Source organism: Oculina patagonica, chromosome 10, assembly GCF_052425735.1.
Source record: "Oculina patagonica isolate OP01 chromosome 10, crgOcupat, whole genome shotgun sequence".
Lineage (NCBI taxonomy): Eukaryota > Metazoa > Cnidaria > Anthozoa > Scleractinia > Oculinidae > Oculina > Oculina patagonica.
In genome coordinates this window covers 16,087,322-16,100,913 of record NC_135767.1, presented here as the reverse complement: position 1 = coordinate 16,100,913, position 13,592 = coordinate 16,087,322, and the positions used below count along the sequence as shown (strand labels likewise).

The window sequence follows — 13,592 nt, the reverse complement described above, 5'->3', positions numbered from 1 at the left end:
AAGCAAGATACTGATGTGAACTTGAGAATTGAAGAGCTTACCGATTGTCCTCTTTGTACGTCTGGATAGTTAGAAATCGCAACGCACAAAACAAACGAAATTCACTTCGCAATCTCCTTCGCAATTGAAGTGAACGCAGTAAGAAGCAATGATCTAGCTTAAGCGTCGCTAGTATTTATTACCTAGTTCGGGGCGTAATTTTACCAGAGGTAACAAAACATAACTATACATTTGAAACTGCCATACCACATACCTCCTTGGAATAACGTGGAGTCTCGTCATATCGGTGACTGACCAGATTTCGTTTTAAAATAAAATCTCTTCGTGACAGTTTTCTTAATTGCTAAGTACGTGTTTGCTATTTCCGTTTGCCTATGCTGCACTTGGTAAAACGAGGTCAACTTCACACGACACGACGATGCACATCTAGGAAAACAACAAAACAGTTATTTGGTGAAATATCATGACGCAGCTTCTAATTGAGCGACTGGTTCTTTACTATAATAAGTACCCAAGTTGTTTTATTGGACTGTTTTATTCACTCCAGCTTTTCTTCGCGGAAGTGTAAGGCCCGGGGGTGGGGGACTTTGTATATTTTCGGGAGGGTGTGTGCCACTAGGCCTGGAACTTTGAAACCCTTACCCTATACCAGACCATGTCCAACTGATTTTGCAACCTAAACTAGACTAATCGGCAAATCAAATCATACCCAATGCTAGACCAAAACTCTCTGTATTTCTATACCCTATCTCAGACTAAACCGCTAAACTAAAAACCATACCCTTCACAGCTGCACATACCTATAAAGTTCATATATGGGAGTACTCCCCCTCTCCCCAAAGGGTATAACGCTGTTGGAGCTCGGAGACACACCTTATGCAACTTGACAAGCATCGCCATGTGAGAATCAAAAGCGAATAAGGGAGGTGAAGGCGCGCGTGTCATTCGCGCGCAAACTTTACGTTTTCAAAACAGTCCATGTAGGACACTGTGTATTTTGTTTTGTTTTCTTACAATAGATATCATTCATTCATAAAGGAACTAACAGGTTAACGTTTCTCCCTGGAGTAAGACTGCTTTGCTCTGTGGCTCGCTCAACAAGATGTTCTTTATTTTGTTCTAACAGACCACTGCATCGTGCTTGGTCAGTTACTTTGTATTGTTTTCTTTTTGGCACAGGAGCTTTTACCAAAGATCATGAGTGTTATTTGGTGGATATATGCACTGTCCGTGCATTTGTTAACGATGAAGAAAAGTGTGCAAGTTTATGGCGGTAAACTGATTATAAATAAACTATGAATAATTAAAACAGCAATTGGCCACTGAACATGAATCTTCTTTCAAGGCGCCAGCTTGTCTCATATTCTTTTAGAAAAAACGCCCTGACAAGTAGAATGGCTGAAGCTATAAATCTTCTGTTATGAGACGCCAGCATTTCGGATCTTTTTTTTTGTGTGTGTCGTATTTTGTTTTAAAAAAATACGCCCTGACAGGTAAAACGGCGGAAAGAACTCTTTGTTCTCTTTATTGCTACCTAAAAAAAATACTTTAAAGGATCAAGGATGTGGTTTTTTAATTATACACTTTAAGAAATATTAAGATTAAGTAAACACAATGTAGTGACACAAAATCACTTTCCTGTCAATTTTGCCAGTAATTAAAAAAATAATTAAGAATATGTCACTTAATAGCGAAGCTGCCGAAGGCGGGCGCGAGCCAAACATCCACAAGTAAGAGAAATTGGTAAATCCATCAGGCCGAGAAACTTTTATTTTCCAATTGCTTTATTTTGTTTGCGTACTTACGTACTGATTAGGCAGGAGACAAGGTTGCCTGTGGGTAAAGGAAATTGCAAAATTGAAATAAAGTTTAAACTGCAAATAAAGTTTGCAGAGCAAGACAAAGTACAGACAAAAGGTAAAGCTATTCAGTGAGGCTACACTGCAAAACATCTGAAAAATTTATTTTCCAACTGCTCTATTCTGCCGAATGAAACAACTTGAAATTTACGCACTGAGGTTTCGATACACTCACTAAAAAAAAGGCAAACAAAATAGAACATACCTTTGATTTTGCAAACATTCCGATATGATATTGCTTTATTTGATATTCGCTTATTAAATGGTGAACAGCCTACTAGGAGAGAAAAGTACAAAAATAGCTTGATCCACTTCAAAATGCTCGAACTAGAGGAACTTAATATTTTTACACATATTTTTTGCTCGCCTTATGGGAATTTACATCAGAAACTTATCTCCTGCTTAAACCTATTTTATCATCCTCTACCCCAGCGTGTCAGGTTGTCTCTACACAGATATTCTTGTTAGCCTGAAGTTGTTTTTCCCCTTTCTTTTCCTTCTGCGTCAATGTTAGCCAAGTTGTGCAGTCCACCTTGCTTACTGGTATCGAACACCTCGGATATCGTTACCGTCGACTACAAAACGTCAGCTGTAAATTCGGTTGTTTTGGGATTAACAAGAGCCGTGGCACTAGATGTTCATTTCAGCTTGGGATACATATTTTGGAGTGATGTATCAGAGAAAAACATCAAACGTTTCCACATTGACATTGCAAGCACGACAACAATTATTACTGGTATTGGAGTTTGCGATGGACTAGCGGTGGAATGGAGAACAACCCAGTTGTATTGGACTGATACAACATACGACAAAATATCAGTATCAGACCTAAATGGCAATAACCAACGTAGTCTTATTTCCTCAGAGCTGGAGGAACCCAGAGCAATAGCTTTGGATCCCGATAGTGGGTAAGTGATAGTAGTGCTATTGTCAAATGCAAAATGGTCACATATTACAGCAGCGGTTTGTTCTTGGAGGAAATTTAAACACCCTTAATGTTTGCCGGAAAAAAAAGTGGCTTACTGTTTATATTTGTGGCTGTGTGAACTGATGTACTACTATTTTTTCGACTTTTTTACTTGTTTACAAGCAAGAAGAAAAGGAGAATAGTGGACAAGTTGTTCTATCTCGAACCACATTCTTGTATACTTTCAAGGGACTGTTTTAATTTCTCAAGGAAATACTTTCCGCTGTGAGTGATCAAAGCGCGTGACTTGTAAAGTGTCACTCTATAGTTGTGCTTCAACACTTCCGTTCTTGTAGAAAAAACGTGACTTGTCAAATTTACAAACGTTATATAAGAATTAAAAACGTGAGTAGCCCAAATCTTACGTGACATAACCAATTAAGAATGTGAAGGGTTCAGCGCTCGAAGGCAACGAAGTTTAAAACGAATAAGAACGCAATTTGTAATGGTACAAGTCTTTAGGCACTAATATTAACTTAACCTAAAACGATTTACAACGCAAATTTGTACTGGTACAAGTCTTTCACTCACTAAAACGTTGCTAATAGTTAACCAAAGGGAACTCATTTCGTGACAATTGATTATTTCTCCCGAGTTGCACAATTTAGAATTGCAACATCATTCAATGCAGGTGTGAAGTGATATTTACAAGTGTTTTTGTAGCCTGTTGTGAAATTACTTCCGGTGGAAGCAGTAAACGCTAAAAGTTTTTGCCTCTGTTCAGAAGTTAATGCATCGCCATTAGAAAAAAAACGGCAACTGTTTTACTGGAAATGTAGTCGTTAGAAATGGCATGTGTAGCCGTAAGGTAAAGAATAACGCGAGGAGAAGCGGCTTTTGGTAATATCCTAACGAAAATTTGCTTCTAAATGTGGGGTTTAGATTGCGTGACGAGACAAAAGGTAGCTCTGTCGTGCGTAACCTTTATCGGGAACCCTGCATTTAGCCGAGTAGAAATCTTTCTAACTCGAAAGGAAACAGCTATTTCGATTTAAGGCAAACGTCAAAGTTTACCATTTTTAACCAACCCAAAGTATATGAGTCGCAAAGCGCCCAGCCGTCGCGACTGACAAATACAGCATTTCCTCCGCGAAAATAAAAAAAAAATGATTGAACTGAAAGACGTTTGAATTCTTCCATGATATGTTCGAACAACAATGCCCAGGATAAACCTTCTACTCATACTAACTTCATGCAAAAAAGTCGATATCTCGAAGAGATCTTTGATAATAAGAAAAGTGAACGCTCATAGCGTGATGTGAACTATCGAGGGGATCCATGTTGACAAAAGCATACCTCGTAGGGTCTTATAGGCATATGCTACGGGGACTATCCTTTCAGAGGCGTACCCTGTGTACGACTTGTCCTCAGTAGTTCGTTCACTCGCTCTGTCGTTCACTTATTATTGATTGTTTGAATTGATCGATTGGTAGGTTGGTTCTTTTATTGATCGATCGATCCATTAATTAACTTATTTAACAGCTTAATGATCTGGACTGACTGGGGCGCTAATCCAAAAATTGAAAGAGCCTTACTGAGTGGAAACCAAAGACTCGCCATCGTAACAACAGACCTCTATTGGCCAAATGGTATTGAGCTTGACAAAGGAAACAAACGCATCTTTTGGGTGGATGCTGGAAAAGACAGAGTAGAATCTGTCGACTACAATGGCAACAACAGGAAACAGCTTTTTCAACAAAGTGGTTTACATCCCTTTGCAGTAGCACTGATTCCTCCTTTCTTGTTTTTTACCGATTGGAATACACATAAGGAGGTTCACCAGCTGGACGCCACAACTGGGAAAGTGCTCCGTAGTTACAGCATCAATGGCGGGCGGCCAATGGGCATCGTACTGTACGACAATTCACGACAGCCTGCAGGTATATGTATGGGAAATGACAAGACCTTCTCGCACAATTTGTGATAAATAGGTACGAGTGATGTTTTTAATTGCAAACTTTTAAAACATCACTCTTAGCTATTTTATCACGAATGGTACGAGAAGCTCGTTCGATATTTTATTTATAATATACTTAACAAAATAACGAGCATATTTGTAAGATTTACAATTCCTCGTTTCTTCTTCAGAATACTCCGGGTATACTTTAGATATCTTCGTTAGTCTTCGGGCATATATCGGAAGTCTCCAAAACTCTTCGGATCAACTTTGGAAATCTTCGGAAGTCTTCGGTTCAACTTCGAAACACTTTGGGATACTTCATGTCAACTTTGAAAATCTTCTTCGTGAGACTTCGGGTCACTTCGTAAATTGACGGAAGACTTCGAGTCGACTTCGGAAATCTTTGGAAGATTTTTTGTCTACTTCGGAAGATTTCGTGCTAACTTCGGAACAAGAGTAATCGAAACTTCAAGGCGTTTGCCTCCATGAGAAAAAAAGAAGTCTTTTATTTTTCATTGAATGACCATCGATCGATCGATCGTTCGATTGATTGATAGGTTGGCTGGTTGGTTGGTTAGAGAAGACAATAATTTTTACACGGTTATAAAAACACAATGTTTTCCGTCAGAATGATCTTAATTAAATTCTTAATTATCCTTGTTTGCCTGTGAATCGTTGTTCAATTCGATTAAGGGAAAATACAAGCCTGTGATTATCGCGTTACGAATCGCTCTTAAACATGTTAAATCTTAATCATGCTGTCCCTGCTGTCAGCACTGTTCTCATTGTTTTGTAGTGGTTATACACACAATTGGGGGAAAGTGGGCTTAAACGAAATAAATGACGATTCGTAGATGAAATGGCACTGGCGCTGGTTCTGCTTTAACGTTCCTTTTTTGTTTGATACATGGGTAGGCCTTGAAGGTTTTTTCTTTTTTTGTTCACTAAAACAAAACCTTTGGGACAGTGTAGTTGTTTGCTTTCTCTTCTAAAAAAGGGGAGAGCCAGAGCACATTCTGGGTAAACTGGTTTGTATGAGTCTAGGAAAATGTAGGATATCTTTTTTTGTGGCCGAAAATACTGTTTTACTACGATCTGCGGTAGCATTATGATGAGCACTAACGTATTGTGAAGTTATAATTAACTGCGCAGCTTAACTAGCTCCGTTATAACATTTGTTTTTCTTTTATACTGTGTTTTTTTAAAAGCTTCAAGTCCTTGTGCTGTAAACAATGGAGGGTGTAGCCATTTCTGTGTAGCGAAGACAACTGGTTACAAATGTGTATGTCCTACCGGTTTAGCTGTGAAGCAGGACGGAAAGACATGCAAAGACAGTAAGAAAATTATCTTTTACAGTAAAAATGGGTGGTCTTTTGATGGGAACTTTGCAGTGTTATGGTGCAATGTCACAATATTGATTGACAGCTTGATCGACGCAACTTGCAACTTTCACTTCAAATTTGCTCGAACAAATGTAACAATTCCTTTTTTTGGAAGAAGGAGGAAAACGTTATTGTCCTATGGTCAGCTTTTTATCAACAGACTCAAAGAAATAAAAGACTAAGCTTAGCTCAGGTCGCCAAAGTAGGAATGGCGCTGCAAACAATAGAGTTGTTTTGCAAAAAACCTTAGAGATGCAAATTTCCACTTGGTAACCTTAGGCATGCAAATTAGACAGGCGTTCTCAAATACGTCTCCATTGTGTTTGGTAACAAAGAAAAACGAGCATAACTTTTAACTGCACGGAGACCATTCACCACCCCTTTTCATTTTCCTATTGTTTATGAGCTGGCCGAGTGAATGGCGCAGTTGATGTGACGATAACGTACACAGTGTTTAAAGATTACATTGAGAACGCCTGTCTAATTTGTGACGATAACGTACACAGTGTTTAAAGATTACATTGAGAACGCCTGTCTAATTTGCGTGCCTAAAGTTACGAAGTGGAAATTTGCATCTTTAAGGTTCTTGTGCGGAACAACTCGAATAAGTTAACTTGCGGACCAAATTTAAAGTTTTAAGCGCAATTCCCAGTTTGGAGATTTAACCTAAGCCTGTTGTTAATTTTTCGAAGTCTTTTTGTTTAAAACAGGTCTTGAATTACCTCGTTTTATACGGCAAAATGAAAACCGGATCTTGGCAGGTCGCTTGAGCAAATTTGAAATAAAAGGTTGCAAGTTGCTTCGATTAAGCTGACAATCATTATTGGAACATTGCGCGGCAAACAGACTGACTGCAAACAATACCAACAGTTTATCGTAGAAGTAGAATGCAATTAACGTTTTACTTAATGTTTGACATTCATAGCCCGGAGGTGAAACCGTAAAGCGAACCGCAACTCAAACAGCAATTCAATAGTTTGTTGCAATTCGCAAAAGAGTGAAAAGGTTTGGTTTTTCTTTAAAAAGAAAACCTTCTTTTTCAACAAATACAGGTTTTGAATCGTTATTTTTTCTTTTGCAATTATGTGGAACATCTGTATGTGCTCAATACAACTTTGAACAACTTTTCCCGAAACCAGGTGTTTACTTTGTGTTGGCTTCCACCCGTTTGACCTTATGAATTTGCTGTTTATTCTTCTCGTGTCGTCACATGCTTGTCTGATTTATGGGTTCTGTTATACAGGTATATCCACAAAACCTCGCTCAAGTCCCCTCCCTTCCATTTAGCTGCTGCCGGTCTGAAGGTCATTGTGCTAAGAAACGAAAGGGGAACAGACACTTCGCTCCTAAGGAACCTTAAGCAAACAAAATGGGCCCTAACCACACAACTGTTGTTGATATAATTCAACAGCACACAACACGTCACGCAAAATGTTGCACTACACGGCCTCTCCACCTCCCTCGGGACTCTCGGGTGACTAGATTAATTGAAACATACATATTAAGCGGCCCACAGTTGCCCCTTACATCCCCACACTCCCGGTTACATCACTTTCTGCGTCACGGATAGAAACAACCCAATTGTCCAGATCAGAAATCAATATGTTTTATTGCTCAGAACTGTATTATTTATTGCAGAAGTGAACACGTTTATCCTTTTTGCTGACGCCGACGCCAAATCAACGAGTATTATTTCACTGGACGTCAACTACTTCGTCGCTCAAACTTTGTTTAACCATCATGGAAATCAGCGCCCTATCGCCGTGGACTTTGACCCTGTCGAAGAACGAGTGTATTGGTCAGACATTGCACAAGGTCTCATTGTAAGCGCTTTTTTTAATGTCACTTCCGTGAAGATTTTGTTTCGCTGCAATGTCCACAACCCCGACGGCTTAGCCATTGACCATGTGGGACGAAACATTTATTGGACTGACACAGGAACCAATAGGATTGAAGTAGCTCGGATGGATGGAACAAGCAGGAAACTGCTGATTAAAGATGGACTGGATGAGCCAAGAGCAATAATCCTGGACGAAAGAAATGGGTAAGTCGAGATGCCGTAATTTGAAATGTCGTTAAATCGTTTTCTCAACACTCGTCGTTTGGTAAAGTAAAGGATACCGGATAATAAAATCAACATTATTACTCAGCAAATTATCGCCCTACCTGTACTACCACGACGGCCTGCGACATACGTGATTCTTCTAGAGTCTCGCTAAACGCAAAATAACTATGCAGTTCTTCTTACTGTAAAATGTGTTTGGTCGACAAAAGCGTTTTTTTAAACAAATAGCATGTAGTGTGGCAGCTGATATATTTTGAAACAGCTCTAAACCGCTTTGCGCAGGACAAATTGAAATGTTTATATTCCAATTTATGTATGGAGAAAGTTAGACACAATTTTACTTTTTAATTTTTTTTATTACAATTGAACACTTTTTTAATATCTATTCATATTATGCTATCAGCCAATCTACCGTTTAGGGACAACATTCCAATCGATTTAATATCAATTATTCAACTTATATCTTCAGCGCTGTCGTCGTCAGCACACTCATAAATTTGGTACACTGCTACACTTTGTGGTCTAGGTCTTGCTCAGCTAAATTATAAACATAAATGTTTTTGTGCTCTTTTTCACCCTCAGCATGATGTACTGGACAGACTGGGGCGTTAATCCAAAGATCGAGCAAGCTCAGATGGACGGTTCAGCAAGACGAACCATTGTATCAGGAAACCTAACGTGGCCAAATGGACTCACTATTGACCAAGCTACAAACCGTCTATACTGGGCTGATGCTAAACTGGATACTATAGAGGTGTCGGACCTTAATGGAGGAAACAGACAGCTTATATTGTCATCTGTGGATAATATCCATCCTTATGGACTAGCGGTGTATCAGAATATTCTATACTGGTCAGATTGGAGTAAGAATAGCATTATTCGTTTTAATTTAACCAGTGCAAATCAGGAGGTGGTTGTTAATGACCTTCAAAAACCAATGGACATTCACGTGCTTGATCCATCCTTGAGTTTTTCAGGTAAAATGTTTTCATTTTTTTTTATATAAACTTTAAGTATTTATTTCTTTAATTTTTCGTTAATGCAGTCGTCTAAACAATCTTCCGCATGAAGACGGGGGAAGCACCATATGTGCCAATGCAACTGCAAGTCCTTATAATATAAGGACTACAGTGCGTGGCCTTGGTCCGGACGAAAAAGACGCGAATGTGTATTTCTTAGAAGAGCAGTGAGCTGAGATTTGTCCTGTAAGTTACCGTAACATCCAGCTTGACTCAGTAACATGTGAAAAGACAACAGTAACATCGAAAACGATGGTTCGGTTTGACGGCCCTTGGTCCGGAAAGTTGGTCCTTGGTCCGACAGCACGAAATATTTACCCAGCAATTCTTCAAAATCCAATCTAAAGAAGCTCCTTGCACATTTTTAGTGAAATTCAGAAAAATGAAATGAAAAAAAAATAGGGAAGAGAGCTTTCTTTCGTCTCATCAACAATATACAGTGAATATAAACTATAGCGCTTATTAGACTGATAAGCGTGATTTGCAAAGTTTGAATAAAACTCCTTGTTTAAGTAGTATTATTCTTGTAAACTGAAGTTCATTATATCTTAGAACTCAAACGAAATTTGTAACTTTCGTCAGACTCCTTTTCTATCTTACAGTATTATTTATCTTGCCACCTTCAGAAGTCTTTAAGTTATATTTGGTTGCCGGCAGTGTCCGGACCTCGGACCTAGTCAGGAAAATTACTTAAAAAATTTTAATCCATTACTTTGGACGGAAACTCAAGTGGCCAATCAAATTTTTTGCACTAGTCCAAAGAATATTTCCTATACATCAATATTTCCTATACATCAATTCTATCAAAAATTACCTCTTTTAGTGCGCTCAGTTCGGATATACAGGAATTATAAAGTAAACCAATTTGAGGAGCCATGAATAAGTAAACATCGCGAAAAAAAATTCACCTACCTTCACGTCGACTTGAAAATCTCGACTTCACCGCCAGCAGGAAAGCCTTCGAGCGAAGTTTAGACAGCAAAGAGAACAAGAAATCTTTGGAAAGGTTCGGTTTTATTAAAACTTTGTTTCCTATCGGAAAAATGCCCGATAAACCAAAAGTGTCCGGACCGAGGGCTGTCCGGATTTAGGTCCACATACTGTATAATTATATAAACGGACGCAAAATAACAAAACGTCTGCAGAGCCGTTTTATAATGAAAAGAGGTGAAAAACGTGCATAAGGACCAATAGACAAGCACGATTTAGCACACGATTCCTTTTTTCTGGATATAAAGCCTCAAGTGCACATATGAAGCAATTTGAAAATTTCGCTTATCAGTGATGTAATTGTTGTAGTCAGGGTCAAATATATCAAAATTCCAACAAAAGTTCGAGGCTTTTAGGACAACCTTCTGTATTTCCGAGATCTGCATCCATGTCTCATCTCAACCACGTTCACGGGGTCATTGAACCCTGGCAACGAAGTTGGTCTCCTCTTAAAATTACGAGACAAAGGAACCTTGACGAATTTGTAATTTCGTTCTGAAGGTCTCGAAGTCATTTAACGATATTCAGTTGATGTATAAAACGTTGGCTATTGTGTCAGTTTTTTTCTTTTTACGTCTTTAGGTTCTCATGTTTGTTCTCAAAACAATGGACTCTGCAGCGATTTGTGTCTTCTAAAGCCAGGGGGATACCAGTGCGCATGTCCAACGGGTATTGCTCTCAAGGCTGATGGAAAAAACTGTGACTACGGTGAGAACGTATATTACTTAAACGACAGGTTTGGAATGCACGGTTGTGGTGCCTGTTTTAATTTGTTTTGTTTTGTTTTGTATGTACAGTGTGTGCATAAGTTTGATGCTTCAAGGTTCACGCGTCTTTCTTGTGTCTTTTTTTTTTGTAACTAGCGACAACTCTGGTCAAATCTAGTTAAGACAAACTAGTTTAACACACCTTACAAATGTCTTGGCTAACAAGCGTGTAAAAAGAAAATCCCTCTCTCCTCTGGTCTCTGCTCTGTTTAATTTTTAGAACACGACAATGGGGATGAGGGTTTCAATGGGATGGTGGCTTTTACGGTTAACGGTTAAAATTTTGGCTTTTTTTACGGCTAACGGTTAATTTATTTCCAAAACGGTTAACAGAAGTTAAAAGTTAATTTTCATTGTTTTTAAAAGTTAAAAATTAATTTCCATTATTGAAAAACATATTTTAGGTGTCAGGGCCATTCTGGGACGATGAAGTGAACTAGTTTGGTTTATTTATAATTACAGACCGATTTTTTACGGTTAACATAATTATTTTACGGCCAACGGTTAAAATGTTCCAATTTTTACGCTTAATGGCTAAAATTTTCGCCATTTTACGGCTAACGGTTAACCCCATTGAGACACTCGGGGATGGGGGTTGGTGGTTAAACAAATGAGCTGTGGTACACAAATGCTACCGATCTATTCTTCCAGACTATGAAAAACTGTGATGGGTTTTCACAGCTCGTGTCCAGATTTTAATCTATCAGTAAATGCATTAGATACATATTCCTTACCCTTATCTGCTCTTAAAGGATATCACTGTATAATTTATTTTCCTCGTTATTTACTGCAGAGTGATTCAAAAAAAAAATCTTCCGTCAACCTCTTGCCTACATGAGATACTGACATATTCTTTAAATATTTAATCATTAGTTTAAAGCTTTATTTCTCTTTTTTTATCTCAATGCAAGGTTTGTTTTATAAGAGAAGCTCTAAAAAATTTATGGTTTTTGCTGAAGCTAATTCCGGGGAAATTTACAAAGTTCCCCTCACAGTGCCGGAAACCCCCTGCTATCCACTGGAAATCACCACAAACATATCAAGACCTGTGGCTATTGATTATGATCCAGTTGAAAACAAAATTTACTGGACAGATGTGACCTTAAAACTGGTTGCTAGGGCATTTCCCAACGGTACTTCAGTCGAGATCTTTGCGCATGACAATGTAAACATCCCTGATGGTCTGGCAGTGGATTACATTGGACGAAATGTTTATTGGACTGATGCAGGGACAAGTAAAGTCGAAGTAGCGCGGATTGACGGTTCATATAGAAAAAGCCTTATCACAACAAACATTGAAAAGCCAAGAGCTCTTATACTTGACATTGCGGAAAGGTAAAGTAAATTCAGAGCTGCAGGGTTTTGTTAATTTGTTAGTTTTTAGTTCCATTTTATAGTCATCACTCATCTACATGATGCTTTTACATAACTGAATTCAGGGGAATCAACGTTTACATGATCCGAGCCACAGGAAAATGTAGATTTTCTGTTTTTGAAAATTGTGGCCAAAAAGACGCAACTGAGACGCCATAACGGTATTTGCATAGGCTACTGCGAAAATGACTTAATAACCTATCACATCCGCATTATGTTATTAACAAATTTTTGTTACGTTCTATGAAGTAAATAAAATATTTTCACGTAAGCTTAGTCCTTACAATCATGTTAAACGGTAATTCTTGGTTTTCACGTGACGTCATCAAAATTCTAAAATCCAGAATCGCGAGACCCCTGACTCTTTATTCTTCACTAGCTATTAGACGCCCTAAATATAAATCGTATTGGCGGTTTTCAGCTCGATAGCATCCACCGCCTTTAAGATAAAACATTTTGTATTTTGGAGTTTCACATCACACAACATCAAAACGGCCGCATGAGGGCTGTCACGTACGCTTAAAAAAAGCCTTATCCTGTTATTCTTAACAATCTGAACTGTTGAGGTATTACGAGAAGTGTTAGGTGAAAGTTAAAGTGTTCATGGAGGTGAACTGACCGCTTTTTATAGCAGAGAGGGAGGGAGGGTGTTCTCTATGACATCTTTGGTATACTATAACCAAAGATAGCCTTGGTGCAATTTTTGAAACGTACCTTATTGAAGTCTTTAATACGCTATTGACCCTATATTGTTAATATCCTGCTTTAATATTTTAATATCAATGTGTTATTTCAGAAAGATGTATTGGAGTGACTGGGGATCATCACCAAAGATTGAACAAGCTAACATGGACGGTTCTGGCAGAACAACTCTCGTTAGTTCAGTACTTATGTGGGTGAATTCGCTCGCTCTTGATGATCAAAATAGACTGCTGTACTGGTGTGATGCGAGCCTTGATAAAATCGAAAGGGTTGACCTCCAAGGAAATAACCGTGTGCTCATACTTGATTTATCAACCGATAACCTTCATCCGTTTGGACTGGCCCTAGCTGATAACGTTCTGTACTGGTCAGACTGGAAGAACCAAGGTGTTCACAAATACAACATGACATCCTCTTTCAGTGAAGTGCTGGTTCACGGAATGGGAAGGCCAATGGATATACATATTCATGATAACGCGAAAGTCTTTAAAGGTGTGTTTGTTTGCAGATTAGGCTTGGGTCAAACGTCGATCTTCACATGAGTCGAACGTAATGCAGATGAGCAAA

At 38.6% G+C, this 13,592-nt stretch overlaps 1 protein-coding gene across 1 annotated transcript in view; it reads left to right on the top strand.

The window, feature by feature from the left end:
• The window catches only part of LOC144628955 (uncharacterized), a 272,516-nt gene that overhangs the window by 92,664 nt on the left and 166,260 nt on the right, over positions 1 to 13,592 (top strand). The window contains exons 8-10 of the mRNA XM_078487078.1: positions 10,765 to 10,890; positions 11,861 to 12,284; positions 13,120 to 13,517. Coding sequence (XP_078343204.1) covers positions 10,765 to 10,890; positions 11,861 to 12,284; positions 13,120 to 13,517 — 948 coding nt within the window. The remainder of the gene's footprint in view (positions 1 to 10,764; positions 10,891 to 11,860; positions 12,285 to 13,119; positions 13,518 to 13,592) is intronic.